The sequence below is a fragment of the Salmo salar genome, chromosome 10 (genome assembly GCF_965601325.2).
Source record: "Salmo salar chromosome 10, fSalSal1, whole genome shotgun sequence".
Classification (NCBI taxonomy): domain Eukaryota; kingdom Metazoa; phylum Chordata; class Actinopteri; order Salmoniformes; family Salmonidae; genus Salmo; species Salmo salar.
In genome coordinates, this window is record NC_138300.1 from 20012765 (window position 1) to 20033799 (window position 21035).

At 41.6% G+C, this 21035-nt stretch overlaps 1 protein-coding gene across 2 annotated transcripts in view; it reads left to right on the forward strand.

The window, feature by feature from the left end:
* The first annotated feature begins 17849 nt into the window (after positions 1-17849).
* LOC106613712 (fibrillin-2) overlaps positions 17850-21035 on the forward strand; it is an 89643-nt gene continuing 86457 nt past the window's right edge. The window contains exons 1-2 of one of the 2 annotated variants that reach the window (XM_014216250.3): positions 17850-17988; positions 19842-20158. In XM_014216250.3, the coding sequence (XP_014071725.1) occupies positions 19974-20158 (185 nt within the window). In that variant the 5' untranslated portion in view covers positions 17850-17988; positions 19842-19973. The remainder of the gene's footprint in view (positions 17989-19841; positions 20159-21035) is intronic. The other variant, XM_014216249.3, reaches the window with a different exon arrangement.

A 21035-nucleotide genomic window follows, 5' to 3' on the forward strand; every position in this document is an offset into this window, starting at 1 on the left:
ACCCTGCCCTATGCAGCTGGGTCCTGGACTTATTGACGGGCTGACCCAAGGTGGTGAACGTAGGCAACAACACCTCCACTACACTGATCCTCAACAAGAGGGGGCCCCACAAGGGTGCGTGCTCAGCCCACTCATCTGTTCACCCATAACTGTTCACCCATAACTGCGTGGCCACCCAAGTCTCCAACTCATTCATCAAGTTTGCAGATGACATAACAGTGGTAGGCCTGATTACCAACAGTGATGAGACAGCCTACAGGGAGGAGGTGAGAGCCCTGGAGGAGGGGTGCCAGGAAAAGAACCTCTCCCTCAACGTCAACAAAAAGCCTCTTCAAGAAATTTGGCTTGGCTACTAAGATCCCCACGAACTTCTACAGATGCCCCATTGAGCACATCCTGTCAGATTGTATAACCTTGTGGTATGGCAATTGCACCGTCCGCAACCGCAGGGCTCTCCAGAGGGTGGTGGGTTCAGTCCAACTCATCACCGGTTGCCCTACAGGACATCTACAGCACCTGGTGTCACAGGAAAGCGAAGAAGATCATCAAGGACCTCAACCACCCGAGCCATGCCCTGTTCATCCCGGTACCATCTAGAAAAGAGAGACAGTACAGGTGCATCAAAGCTGGGACTGAGAGACAGAAAAACTATCGCCAGGCCTGACTGTTAAATAGTCACATGGTGGATATTCGATGTTGCCATTAAGTCATACATCATCAGATAACATTGGCAAGAGGCTATATTTGTTCCTACCAATTTAAGGATTCATTTGATACTCGCCATGTAGCTATAGCTCAAACACAGACCAATTCGAAGCTTACCTTGTAAGATGTTTTCTGTTTGGTGAAAACGTGTAAAATTAGCATTTTATTAGCTCTCTGGGCTAGTGATGAATAACGGTAGGTCACAGGCAGACAAATAAGATATCTTCATGATCTTTGGAGTCCCGGCTTTCGGGGTGTATCAACGTATTCCGTGTTTATTTTGTTTATGCGTCACAACGCTAAACGGAATGTAGGTAGTAACCATCTTTAAGTGAGGTCATTGGCTCGGCCTTCCCTTATAAATTTGTATGCCCATATATGGTAGTAAGTCACACAAAAGATTTGAAGGCATCGATCAATAGAAGAATAGAATTGAAAGATACTCACCTTTCCGCTGACACCCTGCTTTTGCAGATTGGGTCAACCGTTCTCATACCAGACTCAATTAAAAATGTTTTAAATCTAATAGGGTCCCCAAATATTGGGACTTTACATTTAAGATGAATAATGTTTACATATTGTTTTACCCACTTCATATGTACACTCAACAAAAATATAAACGCAACAAGTGTTGGTGCCATGTTCCATGAGATGAAATAAAAGATCCCAGAAAAATCCATCTGCACAAAAAGCTTATTTCTCTCAAATTTTGTGCACAAATTTGTTTACATCCCTGTTAGTGAGCATTTCTCCTTTGCCAAGATAATCCGTCCACCCTACAGGTGTGGCATATCAAGAAGCTGATTAAACAGCATGATCATTACACAGGTGCACCTTTTACTGGGGACAATAAAAGGCCACTCTAAAACGTGCAGTTTTGTCACACAAAACAATGCCACAGATGTCTCAAATGTTGAGGGAGCGTACAATTGGCATGCTGACTGCAGGAATGTCCAACAGAGCTGTTACCAGATCATTTTACTTTAATTTCAACAGAGTGCCTCATGGTGATGCTGGGTTTATGGTATGGGCAAGCATAAGCTACGGACAACAAACACAATTGCATTTTATCGATTGGCAGTTTGAATGCCCATTGTGAGGTCTTTTTTTGTTGTTGAGTATCTGTGATCAATAGATGCATAACTGTATTCCCAATCATGTGAAATCCATAGATTAGGGCCTAACGAATTTATTTCAATTGACTGATTTCCTCATATGAACTGTAACTCTGTAAAATCTTTGAAATTATTGCATGTTGCATTTATATTTTTGGTCAGTATATACAGTGCCTTAGGAAAGTACTCAGACCTCTTGACTTTTTCCACATTTTGTTACGTTACAGCCTTTTTCAAAAATGTATTATATTGTTTTTTTTCCATCAATCTACACACAACACCCCATAATGACAAAGCAAAAAACAGTTGATTTTTTAGCAACAAAAAACCCTGGAAATATCACATTTAAATAAGTATTCAGACCCTTTACTTAGTACTTTGTTGAAGCACCTTTGGCAGCGATTTCAGCATCGAGTCTTCTTAGGTATGACGCTACAATCTTGGCACCCTACTCCACTCAACACAGCCCCCTCCTGTCTGGGGGACGGCCAAACATTTCAAAGCCTCAGCCTGGGGGTTCCAGTGGGGTGCCAACCAGCCATAGCACAGGCTAACTGGATAACACTTGTTAATGCCGAGCAAACAGACATTTGAGTTGGGGTGTGAGGAATAGCTTCTTACTGGACCCCTGAAACACACCTCCAGTCCGCTGGAGAGGCTGTCAGTGTCACATTGCACTCACCAACTGTCATGAAGGGCTTTCCAACTACCCTCCACAGAGCACAAAAGAACTTGTCACACTTTATTTGGACAGTCCGGATTTTCCATTTGTAGATGATCTACAGATGGTCATTCTATGAACAAACAATATGTCGATTAGCAACTGCTAGCTAAGGTTACGGTTAGGATTAAGGTTAGGCTTAGGATAAGGGACAGGGTAAGGGTTAAGGTTAGGGATAGGGTTAGGGTTAGGGTTAGTAGATAGTTAGTTGAAATGTTACTGATAGCCTGTAGCTAGTCTGTAGTGCATATACAGATGGTAACTCATTTAATGTGTACAATACTGTAACTTTAATACTGGTGTGCTTATCCTCTTTGTTTTAGGATGTGTACTAGTTTAACATGGCTGTGACCTGGTAGAGAGGATGAAAGTGTGTTAAAGGGATGTGTGTTAATTGGCTCTCCAGTTCCACTATCAGGACCAAGCAAACACAGCTGGCCTCCTGATGCCATCAACCTAAATTGACCATCCCAGGGCCGGTTCCAAGCATAAGTCACATAAGCGGTCGCTTAGGAACCCCGGCCGCAAGGGGGCCCCTGACACACACAAAAAAAGTAGAATACACCAGGTGAAATTTAGAAATTTGGTTTTGCGTCAGCAGTTTTTCTCTTGTTATGTCAGTCGCTGACAGTCACTCAATTTGCCAAGTCAGCAAACAATTTTTCGATTGGTAGTTAGTCTAGCCAGCTATCTAAACATGTAGTAATTATGGCAGAATACCGACCAGGTACGCAGGGCACATGCCCAGAGGCCATGACCTCCAGGGGTCCCCCATTGATTTTGTTAGTCATTCTCACACAGATATCCTATTAACATGGCATAAGTCATTACAAAAATATGTGTAGAATTGCAAGAAATTAGCTTTAAAAAAATGATAATTGTCTCTCCATCTATTATCACTGCTGGGTGATTTAAAAAGTCATAGTCAATTGATCCATAATATAATAATACTCTTAGCAAAAATGTTTGTCTTTAACTTACAACCTGTAGAAACTATGAGAATAGAAAGGTTCAGAAGTTTTGTGTACATTTAAAAAAAAATGTACACTACCGGTCAAAGGTTTTAGAACACCTACTCATTCAAGGATTTTTCTTAATTTTTTACTATTTTCGACATTGTAGAATAATAGTAAAGAGATCAAAACTATGAAATAACACATATGGAATCAAGTAGTAACCAAAAAAGTGTTAAGCAAATCAAAATATGTTTTATATTTGAGATTCTTCAAATAGCCACCCTTTGCCTTGATGACAGCTTTGCACACTCTTGGCACACTCTTACTTCAATATATCCACATAATTTTCCTTCCTCATGAGGCCATTTATTTTGTGAGGTGCACCAGTCCCTCCGGCAGCAAAGCACCCCCACAACATGATGCTGCCAGCCCCGTGTTTCACGGTTGAGATGGTGTTCTTCAGCTTGCAAGCCTCCCCCTTTTTCCTCCAAACATAACAATGGTCATTATGGCCAAACTGTTCTATTTTGTTTCATCAGACCAGAGGACATTTCTCCAAAAAGTATGATCTTTGTCCCCATGCGCAGTTGCAACCCGTAGTCTGGCTTTTTTATTGGGTTTTTGGAGCAGTGGTTTCTTCCTTGCTGAGTGGCCTTTCAGGCATTGTCGATATAAGACTTGTTTTACTGTGGATATAGATACTTTTGTACCTGTTTCCTCCAGCATCTTCACAAGGTCCTTTGCTGTTGTTCTGAGATTGATTAGCACTTTTCGCACCAAAGTACATTCATCTTTGGGAGACAGAACGCGCCTCCTTCCTGAGCGGTATGACGGCTGTGTGGTCCCATGGTGTTTATACTTGCGTACTATTGTTTTTACAGATGAACGTGGTCCCTCCAGGCATTTGGAAATTGCTCCCAAGGATGAACCAGACTTGTGGAGGTCGACAATTTGTTTTCTGAGGTCTTGGTTGATTTCTTTTGATTTTCCCATGATGTCAAGCAAAGAGGCACTGAGTTTGAAGGTAGGCCTTGAAATACATCCACAGGTACACCTCAAATTGACTCAAATGATGTCAATTAGCCAATCAGAAACATCTAAAGCCATGACATTATTTTCTGGAATTTTCCAAGCTGTTTAAAGGCACAGTCAACTCAGTGTATGTAAACTTCTGACCCACTGGAATTGTGATACAGTGAATTATACGTGAAAGTCTGTCTGTAAACAATTGTTGGAAAAATAACTTGTGTCCTGCACAAAGTAGATGTCCTAACCGACTTTCCAAAACTATAGTTTGTTAACAAGAAATTTGTGGAGTGGTTAAAAAACGAGTTTTAATGTCTCCAACCTAAGTATATGTAAACTTCCGACTTCAACTGTATATATATATATATGGGGGATTGGAAGTGATGCAGACAATTACATTGATGGAAGCCACAATCTATCTGCAATATTAAAGCTGATCTACCCCCTAAAAATAAAAATACATATAAAATCTCACTTAGGGCTCCCTAAAAGGTTAGGACCCTTATAGCTTTGATCACAGCCACATGTCATGAGGTGTGTTGTGCGTGTGTGCAGTCTGTGGGGGCGTTTGTATATGTTAGCAGTGCTGAGTGTGAAAATGTACTGATTATAGCTTCGGATCCTCCCAGTGTCACTACGTGCAGTCCTATGTTGCTAGACTAACCCCTCCATCCCTTTGGTTTGTGTAAAACTCCTGGGTGGTCCATTGATACAGTTTAATAGGCACAGAGCATCTGCATATGGTACAGAAATAGAACTCGACCTTATACAAACATGTCACAGGGAATGTGTCTCAGAGAACGTGGCAAGATTTGCAAAAATACACAAGTATTCTGTTTATAATAATTAAGTGATCTTTGTAGGAAGTAAATCAGAGTCGTCTTTTCCATTTGTTTGTATTTTCAGCCAAACAAATAGTTATCATCACCCACTAACACATACAGTACATATACACAAACATATACTATATGGATGTAGGTACACACACACACAAACAAACAAACAAACAAACAAACAAACAAACAAACAAACACACACACACACACACACACACACACACACACACACACACACACACACACACACACACACACACACACACACACACACACACACACACACACACACACACACACACACACACACACACACACACACCAGGGGAGGCTGCTGATGGGAAAACGACTCATAATAATGGCCGGAACGGAGCAAATGGAATGGCCCCTGGAAAACAAGTACTTGATGTATTTGATACCGTTCTACTGATTCCACTCCAGTCATTATTACCACGAGCCCGTTCTCCCCAATTCAGGTGCCACCAACCTCCTGTGATACATACATGCCGACAGAGCCTCTCTTTCACATTCATCTGTCTTGGTAAGCGCTGTGAAAACAGCTGCAGGAAGTGTGTGAGACGTGAGATGTGGGTAGGTAGGACACTCTGCTACGAAGAATCTTAGCATCTGTTGTTTAAACCCATAATTATCGTGCGCCTGTCCATTCTTTTCTCCAGGCTACACCTGCTTTACTAGAGTTTCACACTAATAAAAGGCTTTTTGTGGCTTTTCCACTGCTCACACAGGCAGGTCAGGATGATGAGGTGTTGTTGTGGCAGATTGTGGGCTTGCAAGGCACCGGGTCATTTGGCCTGATTAGAAAGCATTGGGAATAATAACAATCCACGGAGATGATACTCACACTTCTTTATTGTTTTTTTCTTCTTCAGAATCTGATAGAAAAAAATGTCTTTGTCCAGATATATATGATGATGCCCTGCCATGGTGCCCCCAGCCAGGGAGCCAGGCAGGTGTATCTGGTTCAAGTGGGCTGAGTGACCAAGCTCAGACGGGTGATTTTCAGTGTAAATAAATGGAGGGAGTGTGAGTGAGATGAGGCCCTGCTGTTCAAACAGGCACAGATCCTACTGTGAGCTGGACAAGGCCCTGAGGTTTATTAGCATGGTGGGAGATTGGTGATTCTCTAATATACATTCACAGAGAAGCAGCTTCCTGTTCATCACTTCACCAATCACAGAATCTCAGTCAGAGACGTGCAGATAGAGAGACAGAGATACATATTTACAGTGCATTCGGGAAGTATTCAGACCCCTTGACTTCTACATTTTGTTATGTTACAACCTTATTCTAAAAGGGATGAATTCGTTTTTTTCCCTCGTCAATCTCCAAACAATACCCCATAATGACAAAGCAAAAACAGGTTTTAAAAATGTCTAAAAACCTGCTTTCACGTTCTCATTATGGGGTATTATGTGTATACTGACGAGGGAAAAAAGTAAATTAATAAATTTTAGAATAAGCCTGGGACGTAACAAAATGTGGAAAAAGTGAAGGGGTCTGAATACTTTCCGAATGCACTGTATAAAGTAGGCTACAGACAGACAGACAGACAGACAGACAGACAGACAGACAGACAGACAGACAGACAGACAGACAGACAGACAGACAGACAGACAGACAGACAGACAGACAGACAGACAGACAGACAGACAGACAGACAGACAGACAGACAGACAGACAGACAGACAGACAGACATATTTCCATTATTCATTTTGAGGGAATATATTGGATGTTTACAGAAACGCTCCACTTAGTTCTGAAGCCTGGGTTTCTGGCGTGGTCACTGCAGAACTGTGTGAATCGGATCTGATCTGGAGTTCCACTGTGTGGAAAGGGGAAATGGATAGGGATAAAGGCCTTGACAGTGTGTGCATGATCAATGCCACTATGTGTGCTAGATCCCTAGAATTCGCCAGAGACAAAACAAAGGCAGAATCCTTCTCTCACACTTCCTGCCTCAGACAAGAGAAAAATATCTTGTCCCACCACACCACAAAGTGTTGGTGAAACTTGAGCTTTGCTTTTGCAATTTCCCTCAGCCCAAGCTGGCTTAGCTTAAGCCCTTACCCTGTGCTCAGTGTCAAACACCCCCAAATGGGAATAGCTATGAACACTATGGCACTACAAGACCATATAAGATAAGACGCAGTACTATTCCATGAATGAGGCCATAGCTCTTGAATGATTACGAACGGCAACCAGTTAAAACGTGAGGCTGGAATTGAATATACAGGTATGTATTCCAGACAGACCACGAGTTAGTGCCTCGCTGAACGACAAGTTTATGGAATGCTACAGACGTAGGATCTTAATTTGAGCCAGTTTGCTTCAGCGGGAAAATAATCCTGCAGCAACAGGAAATGTGAATTATTATGTGTATTATAATTAATGGAATGTTTTTGTAGGGGTTGATACATTTTCTGTTAAGGCAAATGAAGTCTAACATTTTAAAGAGGAAATTACAAACTTTAGAAGCATTTTTAAAATGTGCATACACTTCTGTGCAGGAAAATTCTCAGCAACAAGATAGTGATCAAATTACGATCCTACATCTGTAAAGTGCAAACATTTTGGTGGGGGGGGGGGGGCATGTGAGAGAGAGTTATCCAAGTTGTTAGAGTTGGAGTTCTGCTTGGCAGATTTGTTCCCCCAATGCACCCCTGCCCTCCAACCTCCCTTCCTCTAAGTGGGAGGAGGAGAGTCAGGGTTCCTTTTTCACCCTCTTCATTTTTCCTCAATGAGACATCAGTCACCTCGAGTAGATTTGGAGAGCCGCCCCTCTCTAAGGGGTCCCCAAATTCAGCACAGATGCTTCCTGCCTCAGAGCAACACTTCTGTGGAAGCCTGGCCCTGGCACTCCACATATGACTGGGGGAGGTGGCATTTCATGTTCAGGAATGAGCTAGTCATTACATTTGTTTTCTCAGCATTGAACGAAACCATGTGGATCTTGATAAAAAGGTAGAGTTGTAGACGGTTCATATTTGTGTTATTAATCGAGCAAGCCGAGGCAGGGATTATGGACATAGGATCCTCTCTGTGCCTTACTGTTCTTATAAAGCCAGAGTCTCTCTCTCTCTGGAGGACTGTAGCCTCTGGAAGCTGCTGAAGATAGCTTTACAATCAGGGCTCCAAGATGACCTCACTCCATCCTACTTCTAGCTCTAGCTCCCCACTGTATGAACAGGAAATGGAGAGAGGAAAAAAAACTCGATGACACGGAGAAGTAACAAACAGATAACATGAGACCAATCTTTTCCAAACCAACATCATGAACATGATCACTGAGGATTTCAAGACGTACCCCAGGATAATACAGATAATAGCAATAATCAGGGGTGGAAAAAGTACCCAATTGTCGTACTTGAGTAAAAGTACAGATACCTTAATAGAAAATTTGTAAAAGTAATTCAGTAAAATACTACTTGAGTAAAAGTCTAAAAGTATTTGGTTTGAAATATACTTAAGTATCAAAAGTAAATGTAATTGCTAAATTGTACAGAAGTATCAAAAATAAAAGTACAAGTATAAATAACTTACATTTTTTTATATTAAGCAAACCAAATAGCACCATTTTCTTGTTTTTTATTTATTTACGGAGAGCCAGGGGCACTCTCCAACACTCAGACATAATTTACAAACAAAGCATTTGTGTTTCGTGAGTCCGCCTGATCAGAGGCAATAGGGATGACCAGGGATGGTCTCTTGACAAGTGCGTGGATTGGACAATTTTCCTGTCCTGCTAAGCATTCAAAATGTAAGATGTACTTTTGGGTGTCAGGGAAAATGTGTGGAGTAAAAAGTACATAATTTTCTTTAGAAATGTACCGAAGTAAAAGTAGTAAAAAAATATATGTTGTAAAGTAAAGTACAGATACCCCAAAAAACTACTTAAGTAGTACTTGAAGGTATTTTTACTGAAGTGCTTTACACCTTTGGTAATAATGTCAAGGATAAATGTTTAGTTGGAGTCCAGTTGTGTCTTTTATGCAGTAAATTCCTGCCGTGATTTGGATTCCCCTGAAACTGAATGTTTTATGTGGTTTTTAAAATATGAAAGACGTTCTTCTCACATCTGAGAACCATTAGTCCAAGGAACTGTCAGCAAGCGGAGGATTCTTTCCGCTTTCTTGGAATCTTGCTACATTTCTTTCTATCCCTTTCTTTCTTTTCATTTCTTTTTTCACTTCTGTCTTTTCACAGTTACAAGGATCATGGAATTTCTGAGTCCTTTTCCAGGAAGCCTTATTGCATGACCCACTGATTCCAAAGCTCTCCAAACATCACCCATGTAACTGACCCTGCTCTCTCTCCCCTGCTTTCTCTCTCTCCATCCCCCTCTCTCTATCTCCCCTCCACTGTATGTATTTAAGTCAGTAAAGCACGGCCAAGAGGCTGTGTACAATACACCCTATCAGTGAGGGAGCCTCGCTCACGTGTACGCTTCCTCCTCGAGTTCTCACAAACCCTACTGAAGACATGTGAGGCCTGTCCGCCCCAACATAAACGGATCAGTGTGTTTGTGTGCTTTTTATGAGATGACACATTCTCATCCCCTGAACACTGCTCCCCTTTGTCTCACGTCACCTTCTTTGAAGTGCTGCATTCTTCTGCCCCTGCATCACCAGGGCTGTGCAGCTGGCTGCTGGGGGCAGAGGTGAGGCTAGGTTAGCCTCTTTCTGAAGGAGTATTGGCGGGAGGTGAGGAGGGATTTGGGGAAGACTTTTAGGAGCTAGTGAAGACTTTTAATTTGAATCAGACAAAGCAAGGTAAGAGCTGTGATTAGGATGATGTAAGGTGGCAGGGGTACCAAAGCTAACCCCAGCCTGAAGCTCACTCACTTATATGCCCGCCATTCAGATGTTTTCAAGAACACACCGAAACAAATCAACAATAAAAAGACGGCGTGTTGTTGGTCAAAGAGATTTATGGGAAAGTCTTGTGTAGACGACTTCTGCCCCTCGCCACAAAATGGCCCCCCTTTCCTCACCACATTGGTACCCAACAACACTCAGTAATGATCTCCCTGAATGGTTGGCTAAATCTCCTGGTCTGACCCCAATGGAGACGAGCCCCTTCTCTCTGACCACAGTTCTACCGACGAGGCCTCAAAGGACCTTAATTAAAGATGGCCGCTGTTTTTCCAGGGTTGTTTTCCCTCTGTATTTTTTCTGTGAGGAGGGAAGACCATGTTTTAATCTTCCGGGCCCTTAACACCAGACCACAGGATTCCCAGCTGGGAGCGTCTCCATACTCAGCCACGCTCCACACAGACCCCATGGGCGCGACCACAAACCCCAGGATGATGACACTTCCAAACCTCCATTCAGCCCCACCTCACCACCTCCCTGACCTTAACCCCACCCTTCTCCAAAACATGAGTTTTAGATTATACACAGGCATACTGATGGAGTGTGGAGTGGAAAGTTGTGGAACTATGTCATTCAATGGAGGATGTGGAAACTGTGCTCTTTAGTTTAGTTTTTGTTTTGAGATGCAAAAATCTTGAGGCTTTGAGGATCTTCAATTAGGCATATCTTTGTCTACTATGGGAGAAAATAATAAGTTGACCTCAAAGACTTAATTACGGGGGAACCAGGATGAGACATGAGCTCCCGTAAATGCCCCAAAAAGTCAAACTTTTGGGGGTCTCGAAATAATGTTAATTTAACAACTAAGCAATTTTGTACAGCAGTGGTATGAAAATAAAAGTTTATCCCAAATTAAACAAACATCTCCCACCTCTCTCATGATTTAAACCATTTATTGGTGGGTGTGCACTGTGCACTGTTTGGATGATGGAATTATTTTGGATTGGACGAATGTGCGCATGATGCGTACTTTTTGAAGTGATTTGTTTGACAATAATATGAAAACATCATGACTGGTTGTGTTCCTGCCACATTAAAAGGTCATACATTTTTACTGTTAAATGGCATGTCTTTACTATTAGGCCCATACATTTTTTCCACACACATGAACACATAGGAGGTCTCGCAAAGAAATAGAGACTCACCCCCCCCCCCCCCCCCTTATTTCAACTTAATTTGAAAAAACATGTTACCCCATCTCAAGAGGCAAAATTAAAAAATGACTATAGTAAGTGACTATTATGTGCCAAATAAAATAACAGGGTTGACGAATTCATCTTAAAAATTCCCTTTGTGAGAGAGGGAATGGAAGCTTGTTGTGTGCAACAGGGAGGCTCAGGAGGTAGAGCATGGTGTTTGCAACGTGTTTGCAACGCCAGGGTTGTGGGTTCGATTCCCACGGGGGACCAGTACGGGGGAAAGAAATGTATGAAATGCATGCATTCACTACTGTAAGTCACTCTGGATAAGAGCGTCTGCTAAATTACTAAAATTAAATGTAAAATGAGGGGCAATTGAATGCACGCTTCACAAAAAATAATTAATTGATAGAACATTTCTAGCCTGTCTGTCTACAGATATAGGATCTTAATTTGAGCCAGTTTGCTACAGTATGAAAATAATCCTGCAGGAAATGTGAATTATTATGTGTATTATAATACATTTTGTAGGGGTTGAAACATTTTTGTAAGGGAAAATCAAGTCTGAAATGCCCTGCATTGCAGGGAAATTCTCCTGCAACAGAAGATTCTACATCTGTATGGGTAAGAGGGTTGACGTGTTATGCTCAGTTCATATAACAGGCTTAACCTTAAAATGACAAGCTGTTGTTTTTTACCTTAAAATGAATCACTAATCAATTTAAAATATATATATATATATATTTTTTAAATTGATTAGTGATTCATTTTAAGGTAAAAAACAACAGCTTGTCATTTTAATATTCAGAAATGACTTTGTCAAAGCAACAAAATAACTAGGGCTTTGCAATGATGGTGAAAACATTGATAAATGGTGGGATTAAGAGGATGCACAGAGGGACATGTCAAATTATGAATTTTGGCAATTTAGCAAGTCTTTATTCATATAGAAAATCTGATTTATAGAATTTTTCCATGTGGTCTATATTAAAGGGCACTTCATTTAATATAACATGCTTTTAAAATTCAATATCGGTGCACAATTTCTACTTAAAATATAAAAGGGACGCAAAAGGCACAGAATGTGTAGAGTAATAAATGAGAGTAGTAGCCTTAGGGTCTGTTATACTGAATGACCCACTGATGACTGAGCTCCCCCATAAAGATTTTATCTAACATGCATCCAACACTTGCTCTGCTGAAACATCAGGGCTTATGCAGCAATCACATTTCAAAGGAAAACTTCACCGAACCTTTCTGACCTTTATGCAGTGACCATCAGAACTTTGACTGCCTTACATCAAAGCCCTATGCTACAGCATATTTTCTGTTGTTTCTGCGGTGACCAGCACCTTGACAAAGACACAACGTTGTGCGCAGGGCTTTTACTGTTCCTCTTTTTTTGCAAAAAAAACCCAACTAAAAACTATTTTTCCAGACATTTCCATTCAAAAGCGGTCTGGCCCATATAGGATGTGACATGTTGATTCATTCTTATGAGCAGGATGAGTAATGTGGGCTATTTATTCCTGCTGTGGGCCAGTCAGTGTGCTGGTTGGTCTGAGTGATGTATTTCCTAGTTCAATGGCCTGTCCTCTAAGCTCCAGGCCTCTGGTGGTCTCACAAGGTTCAGGCAGCACCGGGAGGGAACAAACTGGGCATGGGACCAAGAATCTGCCCCGTCTCCATTCTTCCAACTCTTTTACCCTCTCTGACACACAACACAGGGTATCAAAACTGCTTGGATTTCCAGAGCTATTCTCATGAGGGGCTGGATGGGAGTGCTGAGAGAACCTTCTACTTCTTTCCAGGGGTCTGGCTCGGCCCATATGTCATCCCTCATATACAGAGATCTCTGGGAAGGACCCCAGCCTCAACGCTCACTCTGCTACACCACCGGCTGGATTCCTGCTCCTGCTTTTTGCGAGATGAGGCATGTGTAATCTTTTGGTCTGGACGATGTCACACAAATAGCTTTTTCAACGTGGGCAAGGCATCTCACGAGAGCCCTTTTAATAACAGTGACGTGCAGGGCTTCTAAAGGCATACCTTAACATGCAATAATAATGTTTAATGCTGACCATGCGCACCCTGTAAAAATATTCCCTCTGGATGGATCATAATGTGACTATCCCAACTCAGTACACACACCATATGACCATACTGTATGTAAAGCACTACCACGTAGTACACCAAATTAAGAAGATATCCACTGTTTCACTAGTTTAATAACCTGGTATATCTGGATCATCACCATACTGTACCTGGGTGGTTTGTGGTAGGCGGTTAGGCAATAGCATGTTCTGTGAGCGTTATGTATTCTCCATGGGGCCCGATTCAGACTTAGGAAATGTACGCCTTTCCTACACACCCCTTTCCTACACACTTTGCAGCCGTGGATCCCTTGCGTGCGATGTATACATGTAATGCAACCGCTGAAAACCGTTCCACTAGGAAATCCCCAATGGCTAGCGATCCTCAGGAACAACCACACGAATGTGACAGAAGAAAGAAAGGTAACCTAACGATGTAATGGAATGATGCAACATGTAAGGAAACTAACACTAAAGTCAGTGACAGTTATACATGCTTATAAGTATAACTGATGGTGGCCACCAATAGTGGCTAATACTTAACACAATGCAATTTTTTTAAATACTGTGAAAAGTCATACAATTAAAACATTCTACAAATCATTAATCAACTCGGTCGGTTTGGCACTACACTGTCATTTGTGCATGGCTACAGAAGCCTATAGCTCAGGTATCCAAATTTCATCCCAAGTTATAAGGCCAGCATTTCATAAACTTCACTGTGGAAAAAGTGATATATTGATATGCTTTAGTTTGCTGCCATATGACTGGTTTCACATTTGTCTCCAGCGATCATAAGGTAAAATAGATCTGAAACTATTGTAATGTATATTTACAATCCCCTTACCCAAACAGCTAACTAATTTACCTACAATTGAAGTCGGAAGTTTACATACACTTAGGTTGGAGTCATTAAAACTCGTTTTTTCAACCACTCCACACATTTCTTGTTAACAAACTATAGTTTTGGCAAGTCGGATAGGACATCTACTTTGTGCATGACACAAGTTATTTTTCCAACAATTTAAAGTCAGATTATTTCACTTATAATTCACTGTATCACAATTCCAGTGGGTCAGAAGTTTACATACACTAAGTTGACTGTGCCTTTAATCAGCTTGGAAAATTCCAGAAAATGATGTCATGGCTTTAGAAGCTTCTGATAGGCTAATTGACATCATTTGAGTCAATTGGAGGTGTACCTATGGATGTATTTCAAGGCCTACCTTCAAACTCAGTGCCTCTTTGCTTGACATCATGGGAAAATCAAAAGAAATCAGCCAAGACCTCAGAATAAAAATAAATAATATAAACACCATGGGACCACGCAGCCGTCATACCACTCAGGAAGGAGACGTGTTGTGTCTCCCAGAGATGAATGTACTTTGGTGTGAAAAGTGCAAATCAATCCCAGAACAACAGTAAATGACCTTGTGAAGATGCTGGAGGAAGCAGGTACAAAAGTATCTATATCCACAGTAAAACGAGTCCTATATCGACATAACCTGAAAGGCCGCTTAGCAAGGAAGAAGCCACTGCTCCAAAACCGGCATAAAAATGCCAGACTATAGTTTGCAACTGCACATGGGGACAAAGATCGTACTTTTTGGAGAAATGTCCTCTGGTCTGATGGAACAAAAATAGAACAGTTTGCCCATAATGACCATCGTTATGTTTGGAGGAAAAAGGGGGATCCTTGCAAGACAAAGAACACCATCCCAACCGTGAAGCACAGGGGTGACAGCATCATGCTGTGGGGGTGCTTTGCTGTAGGAGGGACTGGTCCACTTCACAAAATAAATGTCATTATGTGGATATATTGAAGCAACATCTCAAGACATCAGTCAGGAAGTTAAAGCTTGGTCGCAAATGGGTCTTCCAAATGGACAATGACCCCAAGCATACTTCCAAAGTTGTGGCAAAATGGCTTAAGATCAACAAAGTCAAGTTATTGGAGTGGCCATCACAAAGCCCTTACCTCAAACCTTTAGAAAATTTGTGGGCAGAACTGAAAAAGTGTGTGCGAGCAAGGAGGCCTACAAACCTGACTCAGTTACACCAGCTCTGTCAGGAGGAATGGGCCAAAATTCACCCAACTTATTGTGGGAAGCTTGTGGAAGGCTACCCGAAACGTTTGACCCAAGTTAAACAATTTAAAGGCAATGCTACCAAATACTAATTGAGTGTATGTAAACTTATGTGTCACGTCCTGACCAGTAAAAAGGGTTATTTGTCATTGTAGTTTGGTCAGGGCGTGGCAGGGGGTGTTTGTTTTGTGTGGTTCGGTGTTTTTGGTTTATGTTCTATATTTTCTATTTCTATGTGTATATCTAGTTTTCTATGTTGTTTTTTTGGCAATGACCTCCAATTAGAGGCAGCTGGTTGTCGCTGTCTCTAATTGGAGGCCATATTTAGTTGGGTTTGTTTTCACTTGTGGTGTGGGTGGTTGTTTCCAGTATAGTCTGTGCACCTTACTGGACTGTTTTTCGTCATCAGTTTATTTTGTTTAAGTGTTTTCTTTAATAAAGAAAGAAGATGAGCACTTTACCCGCTGCATTTTGGTCCAATCCTTACGATGCCCATGACATTCAGACCCACTGCGAATGTGATGAAAGAAATAAAAGCTGAAATAAATCATTCTCTCTTCTATTATTCTGACATTTCACATTCTTAAAATAAAGTGGTGATCCTAACTGACCTAAGACAGGGAATTTTTACTAGGATTAAATGTTAGGAATTGTGAAAAACTGAGTTTAAATGTATTTGGCTAAGGTGTATGTAAACTTCTGACTTCAACTGTAGCTCTTATCAATAGCTCTTGTAAATTACAGTGCATGGAGAATGGTGTTATTTCTATCGGGGGTAGTTAAACTATTTCCCTGGGTTCCTGATGTACAATCCATACACACAGTGGTGCTTTCACCCTGCCCCAGATCACATGGGGAAATGTGGTTCTGTTTAGCAGATTGCGGTGGTGGAGGGGGCTGGAAGACAGTCAGTGGGGTTCCCATCCCACACTTGTAAGAGAGTCATTGGAAGACCCAAGAGGATCACAAATCATCCCAGTCACTCCACTGCTGCATGTTCAAGGCTAAGCCTGGTCTGGTGTGTTATTCCATGTTCCATGACAAGTGGTATAGGCATGTGTCTGCAAAAGTGTGTGTGTGTGAGAGGGAGAGAGAGAGAGAGAGAGAGAGAGAGAGAGAGAAGGGGTGCTAAAGCATGATTTCATACAAATTTTCCCAATTAGTTTTATTATCTTTAGAGCCTTGCCATGCCAGCTGGGATGAACACATTTATCTATGAAGGCTTGGGAGTGTCCATTAATCTAATGTATAGGGAAACACCCACAATTTAAAGGTAAACGATCCCAACAGAACAAAAGGAAATCTATATGATTTGTATATCAGGAGTACTGGCATTTGACCTTCCCACTCATTTTATTACCAAGTCCTTTATTCTCAAAGGTCATAACTCCATTGAAGTTGTACTCCCTAATTACAGTATGATGTGAGTTTCAGCATTTTCATGTGTCGTGTGAAGACAGTATTTATGACCATCTTACGAAACATGGTGAGGAGTGGTGAGGAGACTATTTTAGGGCAGTCCTGACAAACACTGCTTGCTGTGTTTTCCAAACCTGTTTCCTTAGACAAACAGGGGGTATCAGTCAACTCTGTAGGCCCCAACATTTGGGATGTGCTCAGCTGCTCCTCCAATATACCACCCAGATGGCAAGGCCCCCAGTTAATTTGGTCCACTTCCTATCAACAGTCACAGCAATGCATAAGGATATGTCAATCACTGCCCTGTGGGCTACTGCAATAAAAAGCAACGCTTTCGAAATAGCGTGCGTAAACTTGTCACACAATATACATACAATATAGCAATAACATATCATTTCAATTTGGTTTCAATGTAAATGTACTAAACTGCCTGTGATAAATGACAGGGTGTGTCCACTGACTTTAAAGACATAAAGATCTTATTCCATTTGATTGGAAATGTTCACAAATCACTTCCATGTGACAATGTAATCAAAAACCAAGGAATTATACCAGCCTTTTGGGGAGGTAAGGATGGAATTCTATACATACCTAACCTATTGGCAAGGTTACTTTATCTTTAACATTTTCCATAGGTTGAGGATTATTAGTAGACTAATTGCTTTCATCTAATTGACCATTTGCTTTATTAGACGTGACTTCATTACACAGGTATGAAGGAAAGTAGTTGGAAAATAATGTCAGAGGTTTGTCTGAATACTTGCCCCCCTTTTATAACAGTGGAGTCTTACGGAATGTGGGTTTGTCCTGTGGTCCGTTAGTTACCCCCCTCTCTGAGTGTCTTAAAAAAGCACCTCCCCTCTTCCAATCAGGGCAATTCTCGAACTTTTCTCTTCTTCTCACAAGGCTATAGTTCAATATCCCATTCTGGAGCACATATCCCATTTCAAATTTCCACTCGGGGCTCCTCGACTTCAAGGCACTGCAACAATTGTAAGGTATTGTGCTACTATTGATTTATGACACTGGTTATCAATGATTCACTATTACGTTGCATAGGCCTAGGGGTGTTTTACCCGAGTTGATATATGTTTTGCATGTGTTATAAAGCAAAAGTAATGTGCATCTACTTGCTTATTCAAAAGGTGAATGGTTGAAAGGAATTGTCAAAACTGTTCCGGTTAGGATTATTTTAGGCAAGGCTGCTACATCTGTTTTACCGGTATTTTTTTTGTGGCTGCTAAATTGTCATTAGCCGATTTACGAGCCGAGGTTCGTTGTACATTCTTTAGGAATATTAATGCTGTTTTATGATATTTCACACAAGAAAGGTGTGGTTATAGCCTACTATCAAGCATTGTTACTTTATTACTTTGCAACTTTGTTTCAAGAGATTATACCTTTTGTCGTCCACTTCGAGGTCATGCTGCCGTTTTTATCCCATTCAAAAAGTTGCTGAGAAAATGCCCTCATTATAGTGCCAAAATGTTTAGCCCGTTGGATATTGTTAATTTCACTGTTCTATGTAGTTTTTTTCTGTCGTTTTATGGAACGCTTTTTTCATAGTTAACACAAAGGTGAATGAAGTTCTATATGCATTTTAACCGAATGACTTTTTATGTGTATTTCTTGCGATGGAAACAGTTTACCGGTCATTTGACGTTTGAGTCGAGAAAGGGTGCACTGGGTTGTCACTAGTTACTACAGCCACAAAGTCAAAATGTGCTTTTTGGTCTTAATTTAAGGCTAGGGTTAATCATAAGGTTAGCAGGGTAGTGAATGTTATGATTAAGGTTAGGGTTAGTTTTAAAACCAGATTTTAAGAAGATAAATTGTAGAAATGGGCGGGAATTATGACTTTGTGGCTGTGGTAATTAGTGACCTATCCATAGGTAATTGATCAGGCATTTTTCTTTGTTCGGTCTGGCGGATTGATCGCGCCCACATTGATCCCCTCTCATAGCCGACTGTAAATGAAGCCACTCACAAAAAATCGGATTACTTTCTATGTCGACTTTCTAGTAGATTACTTTCTGTAAACTTTCTTGCGTATTCAAATGCTAAGGAAATGTGTATAATGATTTCTTGCTACAACATTTCAACATTATATTTTATGTAAAGCAAATTCAAGTTTGTTTGTCTCTGTGTGTGCGTGCTGTGTGTGTCTCTGTGAGTCTGAGAGAGAAAGAAAGAAAAGAAAGAAAGAAAGAAAGAAAGAAAGAAAGAAAGGGGTGGAGGGAAGGAATGGAGAGTATTGTTACCAGTAATTTATCACTCATCTTCCATTAAATGTGTTTGGAGTCAGGGATGGAGGCTATTTTTCTTCTCATTTTCTTCCAATAACTGTCTCCCATTATTGAAGGGAAAATCTCTCCTTCCTGCTCTGTAACCCCCTGATGTGGGTTAAACTGTGGTTATATATCACTGGGGGCCCATCATTCAGTTTTAAAGCTGACTTTTAATGAGAGAACTTGCACTAATGCAGTCAGAACAGACTTGTAAAAGTAAACTTCCAGGTAAGTTATTAGAAATTCATTTGATTTTGATGAGGAATAACTGAAACCTTTCCAAATTAAGAGTGAGAGAAGGAGGGAGAAAGAGGGGTGGGGAGTTTGGGGTAAGGGGGGCACTCTAAATAAAACTGTTGACTTTTCAACCATGACATTCACAATTAAAAATACATTTCACTGTTATTTGGCACAGCAACCCGTTACTTTTTCTGCACACTTGAAACGGCACACATTCCACTCTAAGTACCTTTCTTGTAGCCCATAGTCTTGTGTTGAGATGGTTGACATGTCTGCGGGAGGCCAAAAACCCTGATGTACGGTCCTGTGTCTGCCCCCTCCAGCCCCCCACCCTGGAGTGCATACCGGGACTGGGACAGGTCCACACAAACGTGTGAGTGTAACTCGTCAACGAAGAGGAAGCGCCATCATCCAGTAGTCTTCAGCAGCAGGGCTACGCAGAAACAGAGCAGCTAATGGGAGCAGGGAAGCTGACCCGGTTGTTGCTGGGATGGGCGGCCGTTTGCTGGGCCGCGGTCCACACAGCGTATGGCCAGGCAGGAGCGGGAGACGGAGGGTACCAAGCCAGCCGCTTCACGGGGAAGGTGGACGAGAGGGAGGTGCAGAGGGTTCGCCGGAGAGGACAGGAGACACTCAGAGGGTAAGGAGTTTATTTTCTGGAGTTCTCTGTTTGCGGAGTTTTGTTTAGGCCAGAACTGCAAATTATTTATGTTGATTGACACAAAGAGCATTTGTGTGGTTGTCTGTCTTTGAGTTCAACCATACTGCTCCACTGGAACATGGTAATATGATCAAGTTTAGAATGTGGACAGTTGGACAATTAGTTTATGGCTAGCTTTCCCCATTGAGCTGTCTTGGCAACTCTTTCTTCCACTGCTATGCTTCCTGGGCTAAGGCCAACATAGCCTTACTACAGCCAAATAATGCTGAATACATCATTGTTCTCCCAAAGACAGCACATGTTCGAAGCTAAAAGGTTGCTTGCAACATTGAGAGATACTTGAGTATTTACAGCAAAATGGCATTTTCATGTCAGAGTCTAGGGAAAGGGGTTGGGTCATTCATTAAAGTTTGTCGAGTGAACGCAATGACCCAAATCTAGGCAAGTAGGCATTCTGTTAGGCGTATTAGCTGGAGAACACATAGCTGAAGACTGCAGGGGAAAGTTTATTAGCAAGACAGTTTTGAGCAAATCACTCGTAGTGGGGGTAAATGGGTAGTCAATTGGGAATTCACAAACGGGGGTGGTGTTCGAGTGTTTCAGTGGGGTGGATTATAGAAACCACAGAACCCTCCCTCCTCCCCCTTCTTCTCCATCATCATCCCTACCGTCTCCCCTCAACCCCCCCCCCCCCCCCCCCCCCCCCCCCCCAATCTCCCCAGGGACTGGGTGGGATGTGTGTCAATGGAGGACGGCAAGCTTTTACTGTATGTTTCCTCCTTTTGGAAAAACAAAGGATGTTTTGTTGGGACGATTCTCAAATGTTTGCATCAGTTATTCCAATCAGTCTCTCATC